Below are 26,728 nucleotides of genomic sequence, written 5' to 3'. Positions count from 1 at the left end.
AATACAAAAGATCCAAGACATTATACATATACATATACCAAATATGATGTGTCAGGGTCTGGGGTTGCTAGGTGGGGTGGCATAGACACACAAGTCCAATTTCTTTTGTCCAAAACAAAAGTAGAGTTTTATTTTCACTAAAAAAAAAAAACGTAGGGCAGCAACAAAAGGATACAATACAAAAATAAATCCCTGCCCGGCTAGGCTCTAACTAAACATAAGAATAGGTTACCTCACCTAGGATAACAGAAATCAAAAGCCAGTAGAATCATTCAGGACACAGCTCCAAAATAATGACCTCTCTGTCAGCTCTCCAGCCAAACTCTGCCCCCAGTGTGCTGTTGGAGATGACTTCTTAAGCCTCCTTGACAAGGAGACTCAACAGCTGAGCCGCTGCAGGAACATCCCCAAAGTCTGGACTGGAGGGGGGTGGAATGACAGGTCCCACTACCAACCTACCTGTCATTCCTAAAATTCCAGCCCAGTAACCGGAACTCTGAAATAACCCTCAGCAGACAATAGTTATCTGCTGAGAAACTTTCTTTCTGGAGTTTTCTCATCTTACCCACCTTAGTAGTCTGGGTGAGATGTACACCCCCCTCCATTACCTGACCAGCCATCGGCTTACAGATGCTAGATGATGATGACAACTTCCGCAGTCAGATATGACTTTGAATCACATACCACCTACTGCGATTGAAGCAAAAATTGTACCGTGGATTTTGCAGTGGCAACTTTCAATAAAACTTGGTGGAAATATTGTAGGGAGGTTGCCCCAGGTTGCCCCTAAGACTCTTAGGCTCAGTTTGCAGTGTGTTTCAGTATATGTTAAAAGGTATATGTTAGGAGAAACCCCAAATATACTCCAATGGAAACGTCAAACATTTGGCACTGTTGTCAGGGGTATGTGTCAGGTGATACCCCAAATATATACTCCAGTAGAAGCCTCCAACATATAGCCCTGTTATGTCATGGTGATATATCAAGTGATATCCTCCAACATATACTCCAATGGAAGCCTGCAATGTATTGCACTATAGGGTAGAAGTCAGGTGATACTCCCCACCATATACACCAATGGAAGCCTCCAATGTGACACTGTTACATTATGTGTGAACTCATATCTCCAATGTATGGCACTATTGTCAGGGGTATATGTCAGGTGATACCCCCAACATATACTCCAAAGAAAGCCTCCAACGTATGGCGCTGTTAAGTGACTCCTATTAGAAAAATATATACCGAATAGGTTTTAGGTGCCTCTGTGATGAGTTGCATACTCAGTCATGTTATACCATGCAGTGATATATTACTCTGCTATATGCACAAAGGTTATACATTGAGTTTATGGGACCCTATGGATATGCTCAGTGTATGCATCAGACACTTACCTGGACTATACTCTGCAAACTGCAAATTACATTTTTTTAAACAAATTGCTAAAATCCCAGAAACTTAGGGGTCAGTGATACTTAGGTACAATAGGAAACCATAAGACTATAGAACTAATAATAAATAACATTTAGAAGTTTTCCTCTTCTCCTTCAAATAGACGTCCAGTGTCCTGGCAGATCAGGGCCATCGTGACACAAGCATAGGACCAGCACCGGGTATGTGTGTGTTTTCTCATTTGGGTGTCACATCTCTTGTCTGTTGTACAGAAACAGCCGGTGCCTTGTAAATAGAAAATGTGAGAGAGACAGATACCTCCCCCGCGACACCTGCTCTCCCCCTCGCAGAAGGCTGCAGAGCATTTCATAGGAAAGAGTCATTACATAGCGAACCGAATACAGCAGAGGAAGAGTTAAAATGAGGCAGGACATCTTCCATCTGCCTGTTAAGGCAGCGCACAGGAGACTGGCGAGCTGAATTCTTGTTGCATTTCATATGTACATGGATTCACAATGCAATGACATTTTATGTCTAGTACTATCGCATTGATATGCCTGGTGTTCCCATATTTATCAAGCTAAATAAAACTTCTGGCAATGGAAACCCAAAATAAAAGCTTTCAGTAAAAACCATTAAAGGGTGTTTCCAAATTCAAGAAATATCTAGAATTTTTTTGTAACGTAAAGTAAACTATAACTAAGTCCTGAAGCAAGTGATCAGCATTAGCTCATCGTATCTGGCAATGCATCAGAGTTTTTTAAATTATTGCACGTAAAAACCTGAGCAATGCTGAAGGGTATCAGGTGCAGCACTGTATACAAGAGCAGGACGGCCATGTCCCCATATAACCACTAGCTTTGTAAATATCATCTTCATCCAGGCTGAGGCTTGCTGATGGTCTCCACTGAAATAGTAAAATATCCCAATAATCCATGACACCATAGCCAGAAGTAACAGCACATACATATGGATCATTCTGAGCAGTGTTCAAGACTGAGACCCACAATATATTTGAAGTACCTTCACTCAATAGTCAAGTATAATATGGGACAACATACTTATGTAGATCAGATAACATGTATACGCTTGTAGAGAACAAACTTGGTGTTATCTGTGTGTTTACATGGAGAGATAGCAGACTATCAGAAAACTGCAATTAGCTGAACTGATTGTCCTGCCAGCAGAGCAGTGAGTGATGTCACTTGTCCTACAGGACTGTAGTAATGGTAACTCTGTGTAAACAATGGGATAAATAATTTCACATAGCAGGCAAACAAAGCAGCATTTCTAAAGCAATATATTTAGGAAAAGTCTTCAACTTACATAAGCTACCAGTATAGATAAGATCCTTGAGATGGGACACCTCCTTTAAGCCTGTCGAAAATTCACAAGTGTACTAGGGTGCAGGGGCATAAGTGGAAGCTCATGGGCCCAAAGCAAAATCCATAAATGGACCCTACCTTTAACATAGGGATATATTCTATGCGGCAGATGGACCTTTGGGGCCCCTCAGGTTGCAGTGCCTGGTAGCGACTGCTATCCCCCTATATCTAAACCCCTGATAGGTTGTGGAAACAGAAGTGATGACCACCTGCTCATTTGTGACTGAAGAAGTTTACGGTGTGTGCTATAACCTTGGGTATGAATATTACAGGTCCTAGGTACCTTCTCTGCAATTTGGGATACTAAATTTTTGCTGCCTGTATAGAACAACGTCTGGTGGTTTTTGCAACCCGTCTACACTATGCCACCATTATGTGCAGGGCATGTTCAGAGGAGACAGCCATCAGTAGTACAGTCCTGGAAACCCCTTTCAGCATAACTATAGAAACAAATGGAAGATTTGCATGTAAAATATTTAGAACTCTCATAGTGAAACCCGAATTTGTTCTCATTTCTAGCAGTCAATCTGCTCAGTGTGAGTTAATTCCGAAGAGATATATAAAGTGTTATCTACTGAAAAAAATACACAGAGGTGTGAAAGGAATGACAAGGTGCAAAACTGCAGAAGAGGACGGCTCGGGGAACAGATGCATCCCGCTTTAACAAGCCATGTATGCTAATCTGTGCTCATTGTTTCCTCCATTCATGTATGCTATGTTGGCACATCACAATATTATCCTGGATAAATAGCACATAATAGTTTTGTAGTCCTTAAAAATAGTTTTCTATATTCTCATAATATTTTTGTGAGTTATAAGGGTTTTTTTTAAAGGAATACTCTGTGTATTTGTGATGCCTGATATTACCCAATCTCTAAGGTACCTGATCCAAATATCAGACAAGTGGAAGACAGAATGTGCCTGGGTTGTTATATAGCAGTCCTGGAATGCTCTGGCGACTGCCCCCTATACTGTGGATGATGTAAGGTTATTGTCAGCTCTACTCTTTACTGCCACGGGCTGATCTTTGCACTCTCCACTGCATTCCACTTGTATATAGGTCTTTATAGTATTTTGGTCAAAGTCTGGAATTCTATAGTTTTAATGGTCTTGAGGTTTGTTCAGACGCAACTTTTGCACCCTTAAGCTATGCTGCTATGTTCTTTTTTGAAGGAAGAGACTTTCTGCTGACAACCCTTCCATATAAGACATACTTGTTCAGTCTTCTCATTGGAAATGGCCTTATCACACTTCCCAAACAAATAGGCAGTAACAATTGCTTCTCTAAGATCATTGCTGATATCTTTCCTCCTTGACATTGTGTTAGCACATGGCTAAATGATCTAGACCAGCAAAATGCTAAAAATTCTACGTTTATATAGGTGGTAAGATTTGCTCATGATCAATGAAACAAGGCATTCAATTGGCAGCGTAAGAACCAATAAAGTTTATTGATTTTTAGAGATGCTTTGGGTGAGTGCCCTGCATTTTTTCTTATTTTTTTTTTGTCTATTTAGCGGTTGAGCACCACCCGTTCTATTAGTAGTGTCTATTACCATACAACAAACAATGAGTTTCTCCTATTGTGAGATGCGCTGAATAATACCCGCATTTACAGTGGTGCCACCTCATACTCTCTATTGTGTGTATTCAATCAGCAGCCCCTCTTAATTCCTATGGAAGCCACTGGGGTGTAATTTTCCATGTTGCCTAAAGTTAGAGATTGTATCGGGGGATAGAAGTACACGGTTATGAGGGTTATATTACGGATGATGGGAATTATATCATGTATCTGAAGTAGTTTCCGGTTAATAATCAACATCTTTCTTGCACCACCACTCACCATATCCTCTCCCCGCATACTTATTGGCTATATTTAGGGCTGCTTTAACCATAGGGGCAACGGTGTACTTGTACCAGGCCCTATGATAGCGGGGGCCTGTTGGGAGAGCTGGCATAAGCTGTCCTGCTGGGCTGCTCCAATTGCATAGAATGCTTCACCATTCATCCCCTCCTCCCTTGGAGATGTAAGTGCGATGTAATGACGTCACTTACATAGCGTCTACAGCTCTCTGAAGACTCAGGACCGAGACAGCAGGGGAGCGAGGAGTGGTGAGTATCAGTATTATTATCAATATTATATTTGTGTGGTAGGAGGGGGACATTAAACTGTGGGAACACTTCAGGGGGACTTGAACACTTTCCTGAGTGGCACTTTAGTTGTTACTAATGCCAATTTCTCAGGCTTGGTTAGGGCTATAAATAGAGATGAGCGAGTAGTGTTCGATCGAGTAGGTGTTCGATCTAGCTGTTCGAAGTTTAAAGTTCGATGCAGAACCAGAGTGGATTGGCAGAATGCTCTACATTTTGCCAATCAACGCTGGTTCTTCTCTTACCTTTCCTAAGTCTTCTCTGCGCTGCGTCCCCGCGTCTTCTTCCGGGTGGAATTCACTCTGCCTAGGCATCCGGCCTAGGCAGAGCCGACTGCGCATGCGCGGGCATGCCCTCGCATGCGCAGTCGGCTCTGCTCAGGTGTCGGGCCGGGCAGAGCCGACCGCGCATGCGCAGTCGGCTCTGCCTAGGCCCCGATGCCTAGGCAGAGTGAATTCCAGCTGGAAGACACCGCGGGGGCGCTGCGCCGGGAGAAGACTTCAAGCAGAATCCAGCCCGACCGTCACTCGTGGACTTGGTAAGTATGATTTTATCGAATTTTGCGTACCCCATAGACTATAATGGGGTTCGAAATCTGTTTGAACAGTCGAACAGCGTGTGGCTGTTCGAATCGGATTTCGAACCTCGGACATTTTAGTGTTCGCTCATCTCTAGCTATAAAGAGAATCTCATCTTCAAAATGATACCAAGATCATCATGAAAAGTTCCATCAGTCATATAACACATTGTCACCTATTGAATGTCACCATATAAAATCCCAGTTTTTAACAGGTTTCAGATGGGTATAATAGTGGGTGGTGATGAAGGGGCCCACTCATGAAGCCTTTGCACTGGGCCCACCAATGTGTTAAAACGGCCCTGGCTATATTAATGCACAATGACGTATTTTTAGTACCGTGTCATGTCACAACACCTCTCACTGATCCTTACTAGGTGCATCAGATAAAAGCATAGAAGTCAATATGACCTCTTCTTTGCTCATGAGACTTAGTTCTTCTCCAGCATTGAATTGTTTCTTGAAAAAAAAATAAAAAAAATGAAATAACAGATGCAGACAAGCTGATATTTTACAGTTCAGCATCAATAGGATATTTTATCACACATTGAATAGAATAAATTACGCCACTGAAGAAAAGCTATCTGTAGGAGCAAACCATAAGTATCTCGATGGCTATAGATGAGAGGTGAAATATCTTCCCATCCTTGAACACCTATGAGTTTTGGGCAACTTGCCATAGATTGTATGTTACACATCACCCCTGTCCTACATGGCTCCAGTCTTGCCAGGCAAAATGCTCATACCTGAATGACAATGGTAATGGTATCTGGTCCATAGCAAGTCTATGGGTTCACCAGTATACCACTGCTGGCCTATGCATGATTGATGGGGGTCCAACCCAGGGACCCCCTGATATATAGACTTTCAATGTTTGTGCAGGCACAATCATTCACCTCCATTTGTGGCTGTGTTTCCCCAGAAAGCCTCTTGAAAGGGATTATGCCACAAAGTATATTTACTCTCTATCCCTAGGGTAATGGGAAGAATATGCAAATCTGCCTTCCATGATGTAATTAGGAAGACATTGCCTCAGTCATGCAGCCCAATAGAGGGCACTCCCTTTAACATCATGCCTGACCTTCCCAGTGGCCTTTGCTGCATATGATGTGGGATTTTACCAAGCCAGTCTTCTCAGCCTAGGACAGCTGTTTCAATCTATTTGGATCTCTTCAGCCCAGCGTAGAGAAAACTGACTTGGCAGAGATGAGAGGTTTCTAAACAGAGTTAAGGGGATATCATCACTCCTTAGGGAGAGACCACCATGTAGGTGTGTGGAGTCTTATTAAACCATAGACACTCCACTGTAAGGGATCATGGGAAGAATATGCAAATCTGTCTTCCATGATGTAATTAGGAAGACAGTGCCTCAGTCATGCAGCCCAATAGAGGACGCTCCCTTTAACATCATGCCCGACCTTCCCAGAGGCCTTTGCTGCAAATGATGTGGGATTTTACCAAACCAGTCTTCTCAGCCGAGGACAGCGGTTTCGATCTATTTGGATCTCTTCAGCCTGGCGTAGAGAAAACTTACTTGGCAGAGGTGAGAGGCTTCTAGACAGGGTTAAGGGGATATCGTCACTCCATAGGGAGAGACCACCATGTAGGAGTGACGATATCCCCTTATCCATAGGGTAAGGCATGCATATCTGAGCGATGGGGGTCTGCTGAGAGTGCACAAATCCTAAGAAATGAGGAGTGTTTTCCCCTGGCTGTGAATGCCAGCAGGTATAGGCGTGCCCCTGCTGGATGAGATGCATCACCACTCCCATTCATTGCGTTGTGAGCACTGTACATAGCTCTTTATTAGCTCAGTCTTGACTTACATGGAACTGCACTGTATGTGACTGATGGACATGACCTCACGGTCACTAAGAAGAAGCTGTAACACTCACTCAAGCCCCTTTCATCAGCTGATGGGTTGTATGTTAGGTGTCAGACCCCCACCTATCTGATATTGATGGCCTTTTCTAAGAGTAAGCTATTAAAATAGAAGTCTTGGAAAAGTGATTTATGTTCCAGCCTTAGCATGAGAATAGATCTGCATGGCAATATCTGCTGGATGATGGTATACACCATTGCATGCTCTTTATATATATTATTAAAGCACCGGAGTATACCTATGGTTGCTTAAAGACTATAAATGCTTTGCAACCATTTTAGCAGCTTACTGTTTTATGAATACAGCTCCCATACAGATCTAAGTCTCTCCACAAGGGCATAAGTAAGGGCTCTTAGGCCCCTGGGGAAAAGCTTACCTACCCTGTTTCCCCAAAAATAAGTCATCCCCCAAAAGTAAGACACAGCAGAGGTTTTGTTGAATTGCCTAATATAAGGCACCCCCCCCCCCCCCCCGAAAGTAAGACATCCCCCAATAATACGGTAATAATCTTTCTGCGCAAAGATTGTATGAAGAAAAACATTGCAGCCAGCTGATCACTGTGCGCAATGTTCTGTGTGCACAGATATGCCGGCTGCTGACACCGCTGCAATACGTTGTATCTACTGTTAGAGCACCGCACACAGCGTTCAGCCGGCTGCAATGTTTTTCTTTATACAAGATTTGCGCAATCTTAGCACATAAGACATCCCCTGAAAATAAGACATAGCATGTCTTTAGGACCAAAATTTAATACAAGACACGGACTTATTTTTGGGGAAACAGGGTAGCACTTCCCTGAACAACTCAACCATCAACCATGTGCCAACTGTACATCTTTACAGCATTCACATTTCCTTCTTAATCTGGGCCTGGACCCCATGAAGACTTGTACACAACATGTCCATGCACACAAGCTTCCCCTCCCTCACAGAATCCCTCCTTAACTATATTCTTACCAAATGCTACTTTTGGCATTAAGAGGGTAATTTATTTAGGGCTCACAATCTAAATTCCCATACCAGTATGTCTTTTAGAGAGTCGGGTACCAAGAGGATACCCATGAAAAAGAAATTTAACCAGCCCTCACATGGTAAGGGTGACCTGTGAGCCCTATTGGTTTATGGGTCCAGTTTCAGCTCCGACCACTGTGGCCCCCCCCTAGTTACGCAAGTGTATATGGCCCCCAAGACCTATGTTCACAGCTCGAGAATTGAAGAGCTTTATCTGTAGACACAGTAGATGATGTGGACTACCATTGCAAGTCATCTAGGCAAGGCTGCCGCAAAAAAAACTCAACATGGAATGCGCTGGGTTTTTGACTATCCAAAAAGCAGAGCTGCCATACAGATGGTAAAACTGCGAAGGAAGATGCTGAAGCTTTTAACGTGTCCACCAAGAAATCTCAATATGTGTTTCCAGTTATCCACTTTACAGACATTTACGATTCTCAGCTGAAATTCTATAAATCTTTAGGAACTTTTATTGTGCCCAAAGCTTGGGATGTGGAGACAGTCTATAAATCATGGCAGTGAAGAGCTCATAAGCAGAGCCTAAAACCATATGTAGTGACATCCACGCACCAAGTGGAAAGAGTCAGGACAGCTAAAAAGCAAAGTAATGCTGGAAAATTTTCTATAAATACTAATGGAGTCTTATTTCACAACTAAAGAGTCGGGCAGGAAAAGGTTTCCCTTCAAGCCAATTCCTTCTAACCTCAACCTGCTGTTAAAGCCACAGATATCTCTATTATAACCACTGGAAATTTACTATTACTCACTTTATGTTTTTGTAATTTAAAAGGTGTTGTCGGAAATCAAATAAAAACTGAGCCTATAAAATAGTGAAATAACCTATACTGACCTTCAAATGTCCCTTTGGTTGAGTGCCGCCAATCCGGTCCTTGCCGTTGGCACATGAAGTGGAGCACGAGGATATTAAAGGGGTTGTCCCATGAAAAGCATCCTATCTATACTGCTAGTTTATGTGGATTTAAGACTTTTCCTAAATACATTGCTTTATCAAAACTGCTTTGTTTGGCCGCTATCTTAATTTATTCACTTCATTGTTGACACTGTGTTTCTATGGCCACGGGGCTTATCTGCTCATTTCCCAAGTGACGTAGCTGCCTGCTCTCAGGGGGAGGGGGGATGGAGGGGCTGAGTTCTGCTTATGTCTGACAAGTAACGGAGCTCCTCAGATAGGGGAGGGGGGAGGTGAGAGCTCCGGGATTACTGTGCTGTCTATCTTCAGCTTTTCCACTTATCAGCTGGTTTAATTGAATTTGGCTGATAAGGGCTGAGATAAGGAGTCCGTTACCTCTGTATGTAATACAAGCTGACTCAAATCCAGCTCTGCTACATCAGTTTCCACATCAGCTTTAAACTGTGGTCATGCATTTACAACCAATCCCTCATTACTGACTGTAAACATAGCAGATAGAGCAAGTGAAACCCCACCCACCAATGTGCTGAGAAATCCAGGAAGTGAACAGAGCACAGAGCCTTCAGGCTGCAGAACAAGAGTTATGGGAATACCCCTTTAAGGAGGCAAGTACAGGTTCTTTTATTTGTTTTAGTGTTTATAGGGTTTCACTGTAACATAGCAGTGTAGACCCCCTGTGCCAATGAATATGTTTAACTGAGGGCATTATCTACGTTGTCCCCTGGTCTTCATCCTATAGCCCCATACAGGAATCTAATCTTCTCTGCATGGGAACCAGTAGATCACTAGTGAGTTGTAGTCCCAGTACAGTCATGGCTGACCCAGATGGGTAAAAAGACACTGATGCATGGCACAGAAGGGACAGACATGGACATGTCCTATAGACAAGCTGAAGTCAGGACAGGTGGAGTTATTTCTTAACAGCACACCAGGCAAAGGTCAGGGCAAGTGGAACAGGTTCAGATATGGGAAAACAGACAGAGGTCAAGGCAAGCAGAACAGGTGCAGATGCAGTTAAAATGGTAGGAGTCCAAACATTTGCAAACTAATTAGAAAACAACTTCACAACTTCCAATGAGGGGAAGATGCCCCAAATAAACTGTGTTGCAGGGGATTGGCCAGGGATAAAATGATGGGTGCACTCGCTGTCCATTTAAAAGATAAGCAGAGAGTTTGCATGCCAAAGGGGTGGAAAAGGGGACTACAGCAGGACAATAAGTAATGGAGCATTGATGTTGGTGCCAATGTACCATTGACTCTACATTACCATTATAACTTTTAATAAAAATCTTAGACAACCACTTCAAGCATCTCAGAGAATGTGCTCAAGAACCCTTTCTATGTGACTGAGCATCTGAAAATGAAAGCTATTGGCTCCCCAAAAAATAATAGGGATAAATTTCCTTGACGGCACAACCCCCATAACTAATAATTCTCCTAACACGGAATATAAAATTGCTTTCTCTCTACCCAGGAAAGTGCGGGAAAGTTTTCATTAACTCTGTTTTAAGGAAGACTTTCACTTTAACTTTTATGATTTGACTTGGTGGTCAGAGTCCGAAAAACAGGAGAGCTCCGTTCTGTATATTATCCTTGTATGCACCAGACAATAGCTGGAGGCCATGGTACAGCCGAAGGCAATTTTGTAACAGGTATCAATGTATATTTTTAGGAGAATGAGAAGGGATAAAAATGGTTTGTACTTCAACCTGCAAACTGAATAATTACAGACAAATAATAATTAGCGCCGTAGCTATGGAAACTGGTATTGGATGTAGGAGGATTTGATGTGCTGTAGATCTATCCAGGGAGCCTGTTTATCGAGTACACAGGGATGTAATATGTAAGTGATCTTATACTTACAGCCAGAGTGAGTTCCTGCCTTGTGTAATGACCCCGGTGAACTTGGTGAGTCTTCGAGCATCTACTTCCAGCCATTGCTGCAGGTCACTTCTTCCAGCGCACCAGGCTCCATCATACAGGTCATTCTCGTTCACCCCGGCCTGTCATATAACACACACAGTTCAGGATAATGTCTAAACGATGTTCATATAAACCGTGCAACCACAAATACATACTTTCCATTGGTAAAAAAATCAGGATGTCCAGCTCCTTAGGATTGCCCCCAACCCACCTGGATGCATTTTTGCAAGAACCCTTCCCCTTTTTTGGCTTAGTTGCTCAGAATTGGCAAACTATTCATCATATACAATAGTTATAAGCCCAGGTGATATATGGGAAAGTTAAGTCTCAACTGGTGCACCAATTATTCAGGTATGGTGGGGGCTATAGGAAAAATTCCAACTGTGCCAGAATCAGAGAAGTGGCAACCATTAAAGGATGGAAAGAGTAGAACTTGGTGGAGGTGGTGAAAGGTCCTCTTTAAATAATACACCCCCTATAAGAGTATATAGAGGAGATTACAGAAGCATTAGACGATCAGAATCTGTAACCCACCTGGATGTTGAGGCGTCCTCTGTGGGCCCCCAAGCCGTAACGTTTCACTGTTGAGGCATGGAACTGGAAGTCTGTTACTTTTAAAGTCTCCAGGCCTAGAGGGGGACAACCTGTGGGATGGGGCACAAAAGGAGCTAAAATTACTCAGTGGACATAGTAATATAATACATAGTACTCAAATATACACTCAGACTGCATGTGATGAAACCGGATATAATTATATAGTAATGATCTATCAGGGGTGATCATATGAGCAATGGCTGTACCACCTAGACGTGCAGAATACCGTCAGTACCCCCGTGTGATCTCTACAATTAGAAACAATTTAGTAGAATCTACTGTATCCTATCACAGGAACAAATACAGAAATTGACATCCTGGCCACACATAAGACCCCATGCACTCGGTGTGCTTCCAATGTGAGGCCAAGTTTGCAGCAGAATGCACTTGTATGTTCTGAATTGTGATGCGCTCACCTGTCACTTTTCTTGCACAAATTATTGCTTCTTCTGCACCCTGCTTGCCACTTTTTTTTGCCGCTTCCCACCCCCAATGACTATCATTATTTACACCATATTTATGTATTATATTTAGAAACTTGGTAGATCTTTGGAGTTTTTCCTCATTTTAAGGTTATGGTCTGACTGCGAGAGCTCTGCGGCATCTATTGTACACGGTCTAGGATTCCCACTAATTCCAAGTGGCGTCAAAGCTGACATGTACGTATAGGGTAGACTAGTCCTGCAGGCAGCTATGTCACCATGCCTGGAGAAAATATATCTTGAGTGATTAGTCTTTTCCATCAAGTAAAATAATGAACATGTAAGCACCTGTTGCTGCAGGCGTCGAGGCCATGAATTCTGGTATCACGTTCTACCTTTGTTTCTGGAGTGTAAACATTGAGGATCGGAGGGATTATCTGTTCATTCGAGTTACAGATAAAACATAAAGGGCGTAAGATATGGGATGCCATAGTCACCAGACTGCCAGTTATGTGCCCACACCTCCATTATGAATCATATCACCTGTGACGGTCTTCGTTGGCTGCATGGACTAACATTGTAAAGTGTTGTGCAATCACTATGATTATTCATAGAGAAAAGTGGCCCCTTAGCAGTGAACATGAGGGCCATTATCTGGCAATAGCCTTGCATGAATCTATTATAGAGCTTCTGCCAATTTTGACTTACACAATAGAAGAACATTGGCTGACAATTTTGGTAGGAATGGACAACCCTCTAATATGTATGGTGGTAGCCGTACTGGAAAGGACTAGTAGTGGGTGGAATAGCTAGGGAGACGGGGAAGGGGTGTGAGGGAGTGAGAAAGGGAGGAGGAGGGCAGTGGCGGATCCAGGCTTTGTGGGGCCCTGGGCAATTGACTTTGGCGGGCCCCTACTTACCGAGGGTCTGGATTTTTTTTGAAAAAATTAGCCCTAAAAATCCATTTTTGAGGCCTTTTTTTTAATTAGTTAGCTGTGTCTGACCAACTTATAAAGTTGACCTTATTTGTGTACTATTATAGTAGTTTCTAATGTACTAATTTGATCAGTTGGCACTATAGGTAGTACGCATTGACTGAATTTTTTATACAAAATAATGCATTTTCTGTGTATATTTTCATGTTTTAGCATGCTGAAAATGGTTAGCTAAACCCAAAAGCAAAAGTTGACATGGTTTATCATACAATATGCCAATAGCAGGTCAAAACAGTAAAATATAGCCAATATTAATATTTTCTGCCAACGTCACGATCGCGAGAGGCCATTGTAGATGTATGTAAACATACGCCGACTCACACAATCACTACTACATACGTGAACAGCACTACTCAAACACGAAAACAAAAGACTGGCGCGATGTGAACTAACTCCGTCCTCTACTCTACTCAGTCGCATACGTGACACGGAGAGTGAATCGCCAATGTGTGTCCGTATGTGTGGAGAGAGGGGTTGGGGGAGGAAGGTTGGGAAGGGCCCCGCACTTATGAATCAGCTTTCTTTAGACCTCTGCGGCTCGAATTGAATATAGAATAAAAATATTCCATTCTATATTCAATTCGAGCCGCTTTAGGCCCAGGAGGGCTCTACAAAAAAATAGCAACAATAAATACCGGATTGTGGTTTTATTTAATTATTTCACATTGATTCACTCTTTGCTTGCTTATGGGGCTGGTTAAGAGGTCGCGCTTCTAACCGACCTGCGTTTTTCGGTTAGGTCCGGACCGCAGGGGCCCACTGGCTCGCCCGGCCCATTTTTTGTAGGCTTAAGTATTTCACACTGATGCAATAATTTCGGAGTGAGAAATTTCAATATAACAGATTTCTATGTCTCTTTTACTCTTTGCTTGCTTATGAGCTGGTTGAGCTTAAGGGCCTTGCGCTTCTAACCGACCAACGTGACCTGCGTTTTTTTAGGTCCGGGCCACGCCGCGGGGCCCCGGTCGGTTGCCCGGCTTTGGATCCGCCCCTGGGGGAGGGAGTGGTAGTGTGCGCCAGCTCTGAGTGAAGCACAATGCATCATGGTAGTTTTAGGAAAACAGAACAGGAAAATACCCATGTAAACCAATGTAGAAGATGCCAGGACCTAGAAATCACTCAAAACATTGCTAAAGGTTGCACTTATTAGCCTAATAATATCAGTAACAGGCCTTTATTGAAAAATTTATTTTTTTACCCCGTAAAGGCATTTGGAGTTACATGAGCTCATAGATTTCCATGGATGCCACACATTACACATGGGAAGAATATGCAAATCTGTCTTCCATGATGTAATTAGGAAGTCAGGTGCCTCAGTGTTGCAAACCAATAGAGGGTGCTCACTGGAATGTGCAAGCCTGTCTTCCCTGATGTAATTAGGAAGACAGAATCTCAGTGAAAATAGCCCAATAAAGGATGCTCCCTTTAACATCATGCTCGACCTTCCAAGAGGCCTTTGTTTTGCAATGATGCTGGGATTATTACCAGGTATAGTCTCTCAACCGAGGACGGCCGTTTCGATGTTATTGCATCTCGTCAGCCCGGTGTAGAGAAGACTAACCTGGTAGAGGTGAGAGGCTTAGACAGGGTTAGGGGGATATCGACACTCCTTGGGGAGTGACCACAATATAGGTGTGTGGAGACTTATTAAGCCTTTAGCACTCCACTTTGCAAGGGACCATGGGAAGAATATGCCTCTCACCTTTACCAGGTGAGTGCTAAAGGCTTAATAAGTCTCCACACACCTATATGGTGGTCACTCCCCAAGGAGTGACGATATCCCCCTAACACATTACACACTTATACACATCCATATTATAGACATGTACAATAAGGTCTAAGTCTAAATAGAAATTTCTTAATACCCATCACCCCATATACATTTCCTGGAGTAATGCGCACATTTGATACAACCTTCTCGACACATAGAATGACTTCTAGGATATACTTTTACACTTTTTCGACAGTAAGATTGGTAACACGAGACATTATTATATATTTCATGTGGAAGCTATATATAAAAGATTCATACGGTTCTCGCAGCGTTGTAGATTACAAGTCATTATCACCAAGAAACGCAGAATGAAGCTAAACCTGCGCTATAATCCATAATCCTCTAGGCAATACGAGCAGACAGAATACAGAAGACAGCCGTCATGCTCATTCATGTTGTATATGGCAAGAGGCATTTTTTAGGAGACAGTAACATTTTCCATTCGCACTAGATCTGATCTCGGCTTATACGTAAGATAAACTGTGGAGTAAACTGTGGAAAAGATTCAGAGATTCTGCAGCCAGGACCTGAAGATATATTTATATAACAAGCGAAAAAACGAGAGTGCACGGGAGATTAGCGATACGGCGGGGTCATTAATCTCTGCCCCCTTAAAGGCGTCAGTTTCCTTCTAAGTGAAGAGGATAAGTGGTTGGAACTCTTGTAATGTTGCGTGCGTCTCAAGGTGTTGTCTGACTTGCAGGAAAAGTTGAACAGTAGTTTGGGAATTTTATAAGGTTAAAGTCTTAAGATCCCCGCTCTGGTGTTGGCAGCCCAGTCCCTGGCAAGTGATGACATCACACTTCATCTGACCACTACAGCCAATCATTGGCCTCATTGGTGTACACCAATGGCATGTGACTTCTGAGGCCAGTAGGTCACTGATAAGGGTAATATTAGACTAGCCGATTTTTCTTGAACACTGAACGACTACAAAATTGGTCATCAACATGAGATTGGTTGGAGTTAACCAGCTATTGAACCACTGGATCTTCAGTCTATGAATCCAGAAGCTTTGTACACTATGTAGTTGCCATGTCATATTCAAGCGAAATTTTTTATTTTTTGCAAAAAACTAAAAAAAAAAATCTGTATATATAGATCATGTATACAGTAGACTGTAGATGTAGACCGGAAATCTCCGCTGTGTTCACAATAATGTTACAAATACAGAAAGACAAACGACAGATACAAAACCAGAAAAGAAAAATATTCTCACGAACTTTCTCTGACATCTTGGGTCGTCTTCTCCTCGCCTGTTCCAAACACAGATTTTTCAGACGTTTTCTTGTTTTTCTCGGCCTTCTTGCTACTGTTTTTGGCTGAAGAAAAGAGAGACAGTTGTCTTTTTACAATGTTTGTCTGAGTAACATCATATTAAACAAGACTGAGAACTGTCGCGCTCCGCACATCTGCCCCGGCACAAAACTCTCTAAAGGATCATAAAAATTAGGAATATTACAAATCTCTCCAAGTTATACAGAGACATAGAAGCCAAGATGGCCATACTGGACCTCTGTATACTGCAATGATATGGAGGCATAGGGGTATTTTTACTGACAAATTCCTAAAAGAGACAACAATTTGTAGCCCGTTCCATTCAATGCCATACTGAAATAAGTGAAAGGCATTCAAGTCCATTGAAGTCAACAGTTTACCCGTGTAATACAGGACAGGACAAGTTCTACCCGAGGGACACAATTTATTTTTCACCCTAGTAAAGACAGCAGGAGGTTTATTAAATTGGACAATTTTAAAGGGTAACTCCACTGACCACTGATCATTTTTGGGGGGGTTCTGGGATATGGAAACTTCAAGGTATGTACATAATGATAACTTTCATTTCAGGGAGCAGAGATATCATCATAAACCCAAGCCATGTAATAGATTTTGGGCAGTTCATATAGAGTCCAAAGTACCTCACCCCTCAAACATCTGACTCCAGGGTACTCCAAATAAGGACAGCATAAAACAAACCTCATCATGCAAGTTGTTGCATCCCAAAACCTCAACATGCAGACTGTTGCAAGCCAAAAGTCAACATGTAAATTGTTGCAAGCCAAACTTCAACATGCAGGCTGTTATAACCCAACCCTCAACATGCAGGATGTTGCAACCAAACCTTAATATGCAGGATGCTGTAATCCAAACCTGAACATGTAAATTGCTGGAAGTCAAACCTCAACATGCAAGCTTTTATAACTCAAAACTTCAACATGCTGGATGTTGCAATCAAACCTTAATATGCAGGTTGCTGTAACCCAAACCTCAATATGTAAATTGTTGGAAGTCAAACCTCAACATGCAGGCTGTTACAACCCAACCCTCAACATGCAGGATGTTGCAACCAAACCTTAATATGCAGGATGCTGTAACCCAAACCTGAACATGTAAATTGCTGGAAGTCAAACCTCAACATGCAAGCTTTTATAACTCAAAACTTCAACATGCAGGATGTTGCAATCAAACCTTAATATGCAGGTTGCTGTAACCCAAACCTCAATATGTAAATTGTTGGAAGTCAAACCTCAACATGCAGGCTGTTACAACCCAACCCTCAACATGCAGGATGTTGCAACCAAACCTTAATATGCAGGATGCTGTAACCCAAACCTGAACATGTAAATTGCTGGAAGTCAAACCTCAACATGCAAGCTTTTATAACTCAAAACTTCAACATGCAGGATGTTGCAATCAAACCTTAATATGCAGGTTCTGTAACCCAAACCTCAACATGCAGGCTGTTACAACCCAAACTTGAACATACAGGTTGTTGCAGGCCAAAAACTCAACATGTAAACTTTCACAACCCGAAGCAGAGTATTTCTGTTATTTTGCACTGAGGTGGTTTGGTTGGTGTCAAGGTCAGGAATGGTCACCTTTGCAATGATAATGAAACAGGATACCCTTATCAGTCACTGTACAATGATGCCATATCAGAAGCTGAGGCATGTTAAAGTAAATTGTAGTGAAGTTTTGGCAGCTATAGAGCTGTCACTACTCCGGAAATTCTTTATTGCCTAATCCCTTGAAGATATTATTTTTAAATTTGCTATCACATTGGGCTGACACCGATACCGGCGCTGTCAATCTAACCTCTAATGTGTGTGCTAAATATTATACACGCTTGGAGACCTTCATTCTTCCTAATCACATGCTTTGTCATCCATAATTATGTCTGCTTAAGAGACGTGTAGCTCCAAGCACTATATAAAGGTAGCGCTAATGTGTTCTCTATTACAGCTATTTTCTATTATACAGAAGATAGATCGATAGATAGGAGAATAGAATATAGAAAGGAGATATATATATATATATATATATATATATATATAATAGATAATCTGAAGGAGAAAGTTTGCAGCAATCTGTAGATCCAGTGACACATAGTGGGACTTTCTTAGGTCATGTAGACCAAAAGCTTGTGTGTGTGTATTTGGTCCTCCACGAAACAGGTCCATGGGTTACGTCTAGTACTGCAACTCAGTTCCCCTGATGTGAATAGGAGTTGCAGTACTACACACTTCCTGTAGTCAGGTGTGGTGCTGTTTTGTGGGGGCAAAATATGAGAATTTTTATATCTGCAAATGGGGGATCCATCAGACAACCAAAGAGAGATTGGCTGGGCATCTTTTTTTATGGAGGGAGAAGGGGGGGAGGGGGAATCTCCTTTCTATAGTTCGCCTTAGGCAGCAGAGAGGCTAGGTTCACCCCTGGGTAGAACTATTGACATATCATACATGGTGCCAACCCAGTCACCATGAATAGTATGAATACTGTGCTGACTCCACTTTACTTGCAGGCTGTAATCCTCGCACAGCAGGAACCAGACTGACTGAGTTAGGATATTGCCTTAGAATGATTTACTGCTCTTCAGTCATCGCTCCACTTCTACTGATAGGATTATGTAAGAGATGTGTTTGCCGCATTCATCTGTATTTCATTAACTGGATTCAGGTGTTTTGTGCAAGAGCGAAGTGTATCGGAGAAAACGTGTGATCTGGTTGGCTGCAGATCTGTCCTTGGCCAGGATTGCAGCCTGGAAAATGATAGGACGTTCACTGTCCTGGAACAAGAAGCTGCAATAGAGTTTAACATCCCGATCCCATTATTATCAGGGAACATGTTCATTGAGATCTCGGTTCCTCCTTAGGCTTGGCACAAGTCAGAAAAATTGCATAATAGTGTATGTGTGGTCACCACACCTGAGTATATGGAAACAGTGGGATATAAAAAACCCAAGGTTGGCACCACCAACACCCAAGAGACTGAATCTTTGCCCCAGGTGTTGGAAAGCCTCGTTACACGTGGCACTAGGTATCTGTATAGTAGTTGCTGTGCGGGGTATATGTGGCTCTGTAGCATGCACAAGTGCCATGGTCCATTCCAGAGACTGATCAGTGGAGGTGTCAAGAATAAAAATCACCACCAATGTTATATTGACCTACCCTAGAGAGCTGGACTATGACCTAAATCAAAATTATAATTAAATCAGGCTTTTTACCTTGATTACAGTTAATGGTGATTATTTAGTTTACACTTCTTCTAAAAGTAGGAGTATGTGTTGGGCGAACCTTGCGAGATTCTCTTGGCATTTTCGTTTGTCTACCCAAGACAGCCATTAACAATAGGAGTCCAGAGAGAAGTTCTGATCCATGACTGATAGCTATTTCTGTATATAGGGAGGCAGGGCATCACCACGTAGGACTCCTAAGCCCAAGGATACAGGATATTAACCAAATAAAATAGAAGTTATACTGAATCTATATATCCGTCTGCTCTATAATATGCTGCCTGCAGGGTACACAGTATCTTCAATATGGCAGGTTCCCTTGAAGAGCTAGAACAACTTACATAGTGTATTAAGACTGTACACCATTTGCTTATGCAATGCAAAAGAATCCCCCGCTTACAGTACATTTATTATATGACTTCACACCATCTTGTTTCAGTTTTCACACTTACATAGAAGTGATTTATCGTGCAATCATCAATTTACAATAGTGATATTCAGACAATGTAAGAACTGGAGCCGGTCCTGGCCACAAGGTCCTCCATATACTTCCAGAACTCTTTGTAGACATCCTCTAAAGAGTGTTCACCATCTGGACCTCTAGACTCACTTGGCGACTCATTAAGTCATTCTCTGTGATGTCTGCAGCAGATGCATCCTTGGCAGGTTCTGACTGCACAGCATTAATACTTCACAGATTTATGGGGTCGCTATTACAATTGCCAAATTGGACAATCTTTTGCTTGTTAGTATAATTGATATTCAATGCAAGGCACCGCGTATATAAGAGTGGGGCGGGAGGGAGATGGCACATTAGTAAAGGAAAAGTCTTGTTTCCTATATATTAGATCCCCTGTAGCTATAGTAACATTGCACCAGTCGGTATACAGTGCAAGTGCTTTGGATTCTGCAGAGATTTCTGTAGTATCAGTTTATGGCAGGGGACATTATACATAATATATATATATATATATATATATATATATATATATACACACACACACACACACACACACAGTCCTATGAAAAAGTTTGGGCACCCCTATTAATCTTAATCATTTTTAGTTCTAAATATTTTGGTCTTTGCAGCAGCCATTTCAGTTTGATATATCTAATAACTGATGGACACAGTAATATTTCAGGATTGAAATGAGGTTTATTGTACTAACAGAAAATGTGCAATATGCATTAAACCAAAATTTGACCGGTGCAAAAGTATGGGCACCTCAACAGAAAAGTGACATTAATATTTAGTAGATCCTCCTTTTGCAAAGATAACAGCCTCTAGTCGCTTCCTGTAGCTTTTAATCAGTTCCTGGATCCTGGATAAAGGTATTTTGGACAAACAATTCAAGTTCAGTTAAGTTAGATGTTCGCCGAGCATGGACAGCCCGCTTCAAATCATCCCACAGATGTTCAATGATATTCAGGTCTGGGGACTGGGATGGCCATTCCAGAACATTGTAATTGTTCCTCTGCATGAATGCCTGAGGATTTGGAGCGGTGTTTTGGATCATTGTCTTGCTGAAATATCCATCCCCGGTGTAACTTCAACTTCGTCACTGATTCTTGAACATTATTCTCAAGAATCTGCTGATACTGAGTGGAATCCATGCGACTCTCAACTTTAACAAGATTCCCGATGCCGGCATTGGCCACACAGCCCCAAAGCATGATGGAACCTCCACCAAATTTTACAGTGGGTAGCATGTGTTTTTCTTGGAATGCTGTTTCTTTTTGGACGCCATGCATAACGCCTTTTTTTATAACCAAACAACTCAATTTTTGTTTCCAAAATGAAGCTGCCTTGTCCAAATGTGCTTTTTCATACCTCAGGCAACTCTATTTGTGGCGTACGTGCAGAAACGGCTTCTTTCTCATCACTCTCCCATACAGCTTCTATTTGTTCAAAGTGCGCTGTATAGTTGACCGATGCACAGTGACACCATCTGCAGCAAGATGATGCTGCAGCTCTTTGGAGGTGGTCTGTGGATTGTCCTTGACTGTTCTCACCATTCTTCTTCTCTGCCTTTCTGATATTTTTCTTGGCCTGCCACTTCTGGGCTTAACAAGAACTGTCCCTGTGGTCTTCCATTTCCTTACTATGTTCCTCACAGTGGAAACTGACAGGTTAAATCTGAGACAACTTTTTGTATCCTTCCCCTGAACAACTATGTTGAACAATCTTTGTTTTCAGATCATTTGAGAGTTGTTTTGAGTAGCCCATGATGCCACTCTTCAGAGGAGATTCAAATAGGAGATCAACTTGCAATTGGCCACCTTAAATACCTTTTCTTATGATTGGATACATCTGGCTATGAAGTTCAAAGCTCACTGAGGTTACAAAACCAATTTTGTGCTTCAGTAAGTCAGTAAAAAGTAGTTAGGAGTATTCAAATCAATAAAATGATAAGGGTGCCCATACTTTTGCGCCGGTCAAATTTTGGTTTAATGCATATTGCACATTTTCTGTTAGTACAATAAACCTCATTTCAATCCTGAAATATTACTGTGTCCATCAGTTATTAGATATATCAAACTGAAATGGCTGTTGCAAACACCAAAATATTTAGAACAAAAAATGATTAAGATTAATAGGGGTGCCCAAACTTTTTCATAGGACTGTATGTGTATATATATATATATATATATATATATATATATACACATACACACTTGAAATCTATGCTAGTGTCTAACTAGTTCAAATTTCAGTCCTGACACATGGCCCTCCTATTGTACATCTGGTGCACCACATGCCGGAGAATGGAATAGGAAATGCCAGTCTTAGTATACTCCCCTCCCCAACTGTGCAACCCTCTAGAGCTGGAGACTGCAAGGTACTACTTGGGCACTTCTGAAAGCATGCAAGTGCTTCTGTAGCTCCCCTAAAAAACATGCAGTGGTCACATGAATTTCTAAGACTTCTATAGAGTGCACCTGTTGTTGGATTGGTTTGTCTGGATTTGGTTTTATGGTGGCTGCCATATCATTATTTTGAGTGAGTAGGTGATGGCTCCTGTAATGTACTAGTGGCCTCATTATTCAGCTCATAGGTACAATATCATGGGCACTAAATACAAGTATTTTTGGACATATTCTCTAGATATTGGGCATCTATGTCATGTGATTGCTGTCTGACCAGCAGTCCAAAGTGTGCTCTCCTTGTAGACAGGTCAGCCTTCCCCTATGTGGCTGGTTAGCTATGAACTATAAGAATACATCAACTCTCACCCAGCAGCATTAAGAACCTTCCCCAACCCAAACCAGCTCCATCCTCCTTGTTCCTCTGTATGTCCCTAAATTTCTGAAGATTCCACTTTGCATTGATGATATAGGGGAAGTCCATACAATTATCACTTCCAAAGCTGTACAACTCCTCTGATCCACATAGACAGTCTATACCATCTGTGTGTCCTGTGTGCAGAATCCACAGTGTACATTTAAGAAATGCAGCTTCTCACTCCTTTGCCTCTTGCTTGTAAGAGTTGACAGGGAGAAATCTATCACAAGAAGGAGGCAGGGGAGACAGGCTGAAGCTGCATAACCCAGGAATACAATAAGACTCTGCAGGGAGAGTACAGGACAGCCATTCTATGGAGGTGATCCATCATTCCCATTACTCAAAGCAAGTGCAGTGTACTGAGACTCCACATGCTATACAGTATACTGAGTCTCTGCTCCCTATGCCTCTGTAAGTAGGCTGCATTAGGGGAAACATATTGGAGGAGCCACATCAAATAAAACATGTATGAGTAGACCATACACACATCTACATTATTTTTTAAAGGGATTCTATCATTAAAACTGCATTTTTTCTTGCTCACACATAGGAATAGTCTTAAGAAAGGCTATTCTTCTCCTACCTTTAGATGTCTTCTCCGTGCCACCGTTCCACAGATATCTCGTTTTTCATCGGTATTCAAATGAGTTCTCTCACAGAACGGGGGGAGGTCCCCAGCGCTCAAACAGCACTCGGGGCGACCCCAGTGCTGCAATAGAACTCTCCAGCGACGGCCTCTTCTTCCTCTGGAACGCCCTTTCCGCGACGTGTTCTTCGAATAGCTTCTTCTGGCTTTAAATGGGAGGCATGCGCAGTCGGCCCTACCATGCCTGCGGCCATTTTCTTGTGGCCGCTTACACAAGTGTCCCGTTTAAAGCCAGAAGAAACCATCCGAAGAAAACATCGCGGAGAGGGCGTTCCAGAGGAAGAAGAGACCGTTGCTGGAGAGTTCTCTCGCAGCACTGGGGACCGCCTCCAGTGCTGCGAGAGAACTCATTTGCATACCGATGGAAACCGGGATATCTACGGAACAGCGATGCGGAGAAGACATCTAAAGGTAGGAGAAGAATAGCCTTTCTTAAGGCTATTCCTACATGTTAGCGAGAAAAAAAATGCAGTTTTAATAAGAGAATCCCTTTAATAATAGCTTGTATAGTAAAACAAAAACAAAAAAAGTTACTTTAATGTTTCTTTAGCGCTGAGCCACACCACATTATGTAAGGACTGATTCTTATCATGTATGATCCTAACTAGCCATTACAAATAATGATAAGAAAGTGGCCGAATCACAACCGGTCTCAAGAAATCTACAGAAAATAATGCAGAAAATACTGAGTAAAAAATGTTGCATTAAAAAAAAAAAGATTTTTTTTGTGTCCCCCCCCCCCCCCCATTCTATTTATTATTGTATTTCGATACTTGGGACCTTGGCAATGTTGCAGAAAGCGGCGTTTTTGCTGCAGATTTTACTGAGCCCAAAGCCAGGAGAGGATTTAGCAGAAGGGAGAAGTATAAGAGCTTCATTTATATGTCTCATTCCTTTCAAAGCCATTCTTGGCTTTGGCTCAACAAAAATCACAAGAAAATCTAAAACAATAACTACAGCTTTTCTGCAACTTGTGGCCTCAGCCTTAAGCAGTAACATATAGTCACAATATAGTAGGTGCATTGTTATTACATAGGTAGTGCAGGTGTGGCCTTACAAAGGTTAAGAAGTGACCTGTACACACTGTCATTGCCTCCTTGACTGCCTGCAGCGATTCTTAAGTACTAAGGAGGGAAAAGTATGTTGTAAACAAAATCTTAGAGAATTGCAACATACTGTATGTCTATCTCAAGGGCGAACATACCATAGAAGGTGCTATGGTGCCCTGAGAGACAGAAAGAGGGTCCTGCGCTGGTACATCCCATTTACTACTCAAAGAACATTCACAAGACTTCCAAGGTGATAAGGAATTGGGCCAAGGGTGATAGAAAAGCTTTGGAGGGGGAAACAACTTAATAAAATGAATAGCAAGTCATATCCCAATATTAGACTTGTCGGAAGTACCGTGATCCCTTAAATACACGGTAGGAGTAGTAATTTGGTTCTATACCCTATTATTATAGTATGACAGACTAAGCCTATATCTTCTATGTGTCAGGGCTATAAGATCAGTAACTTCTGTGGACTAACACAATCCATACCTGGCTTCTGAGGCTTCCCCTCTTTTACATTCATCTTCTTAGGTTTGATGGTCTCTTTCTTCTTCACTGGATAGATGTCTTCTCGAGTGTCCTGGCTCTCATGGATCACTTCCACCATAGGGTCTGGGGGTGCTTCCTCTTCTTCTGGCTCCAGGGGGGTCTGCACCTCCTCAGGGTCCGGATATGAATAATAGTGATCCCTTGACACAAGCTCTTGATGGTAATAATCCTGCTCATCCGGTGGTCTTGCCAGAGAATGTTGCATAAGAAGGATCCCCAAGATGTAAACCAAAAAATCAAGTTTGTGTGTCATGTCTTGAGCTTGATAATTCTGTGGGAAAGAAGTAAAATTGTGAAATTTGTAGGTGGATATGGATAGGATGCAAAGTTCTGAAACAGATAGAAATCCATTGAAGTTAGAAATAAGTCCATTGCAGCTTATTACATAGACCTGCTGCAGAATGACAACCTGGTGTGAACGGTGCCAATTACATATAATACATAACATAGCCCGATCATCTACTATGTAACACCCAGAAATAAAGGTAACGTTCTTTATAATGCACTAAAAATAATGGCTATAGATATAATATGTATGGACTTACCTACTGCTTGGTCCAGAGAGGTCTCGTACTCAGAGGTCACTCACTCCTCAAAACAGGTAGGTTCCTTTTCAGGAGGCCAAAATCTAAACAAACACAAAGTCTGTCTCTTATGAGACACTTCTGCATCTTCCAGTGGACCCCCCAGTTTAACTCTCACTCTTACGCAAGAGACTTTGTGAAGCCCCAAGACACTGCTGGAACGGTGCAAAGACTGGATTGTAAAGTGGCAGATTATTTCCAGAAGTAGCAGCTCTGTGTGCACAGGGGCTGTCCTGTATGTGAATGGTGCACAGGACACAGCTATGTGCAGGCTGACTTACCAGGGTCTGATTATGGAGGAGGAAGAAGAAGGCTGCTCCTCCTGTCAGGGGCTGGGACAGGCTCAAATCTCTCACTAGATTCTGTTATTACAGATAAGGGAATAAGGGAAAGTTGAAAGAAGGAGCAAAAGTTCCATAAGACTGAGCAGAGGGATAATACAATCTAGAAACACAGGAATAGACACAAGGAGTTTACTTGTTTCATTGTTATTTTATTGGTTAGTTGATTCGATGTCTATTATCTAATGTAATATTATTACTGAATTATCAGCCCTGGCTACATAAAAGGAGATTTCTCTGCAAATAACCATATTGAAATTGGTAGAAAATTAGTGACTTTTGTCTTGTTAGGTTGTTAATGGGCAAAACCATGAATGTAGGAACCTTCTATAGTCTGGGATTTGTTAGAAATGCAGCCATGTCATCCTTCTTGTGGACAGGTTATCAGGCAGGGACACTAGATGTAGGAGAGGATAACCTGACCACAATAAGGACATCATGGCTGGTTATCTGGAGGACACTACATGTATGAGAAGATAACCCGGCCACAATAAGGACATCATGGCTGGTTATCAGGACACTACATGTATGAGAAGATAACCCGACCACAATAAGGACATCATGGCTGGTTATCAGGAGAGGACACTACATGTAGGAGAGGATAAACTGACCACAATAAGGACATCATGATTGGATTTATGACAAAGCCCAGACCATAGAAAGTTCCTACGTTCATGGTCATATCCACTGGAAACCGATCAAGATTAAAGACACCACTAAGATGGTT

General features: G+C 42.1%; 1 protein-coding gene across 1 annotated transcript in view; it reads right to left on the bottom strand.

Moving 5' to 3' along the window:
• The window catches only part of CPXM2 (carboxypeptidase X, M14 family member 2), a 42,149-nt gene extending 16,214 nt beyond the window's left edge, over positions 1-25,935 (bottom strand). The window contains exons 1-5 of the mRNA XM_075258357.1: positions 25,622-25,935; positions 25,017-25,347; positions 16,257-16,355; positions 11,783-11,892; positions 11,189-11,328 (exon numbers count right to left, since the gene is read on the bottom strand). Coding sequence (XP_075114458.1) covers positions 11,189-11,328; positions 11,783-11,892; positions 16,257-16,355; positions 25,017-25,329 — 662 coding nt within the window. The 5' untranslated portion in view covers positions 25,330-25,347; positions 25,622-25,935. The remainder of the gene's footprint in view (positions 1-11,188; positions 11,329-11,782; positions 11,893-16,256; positions 16,356-25,016; positions 25,348-25,621) is intronic.
• Positions 25,936-26,728: the final 793 nt, after the last annotated feature.

Source organism: Leptodactylus fuscus, chromosome 10 (genome assembly GCF_031893055.1).
Source record: "Leptodactylus fuscus isolate aLepFus1 chromosome 10, aLepFus1.hap2, whole genome shotgun sequence".
In the NCBI taxonomy this organism is placed as follows: Eukaryota; Metazoa; Chordata; class Amphibia; order Anura; family Leptodactylidae; genus Leptodactylus; species Leptodactylus fuscus.
Note: the sequence above shows the minus strand (reverse complement) of the source record. Positions and strands in the feature narration are given on the sequence as shown.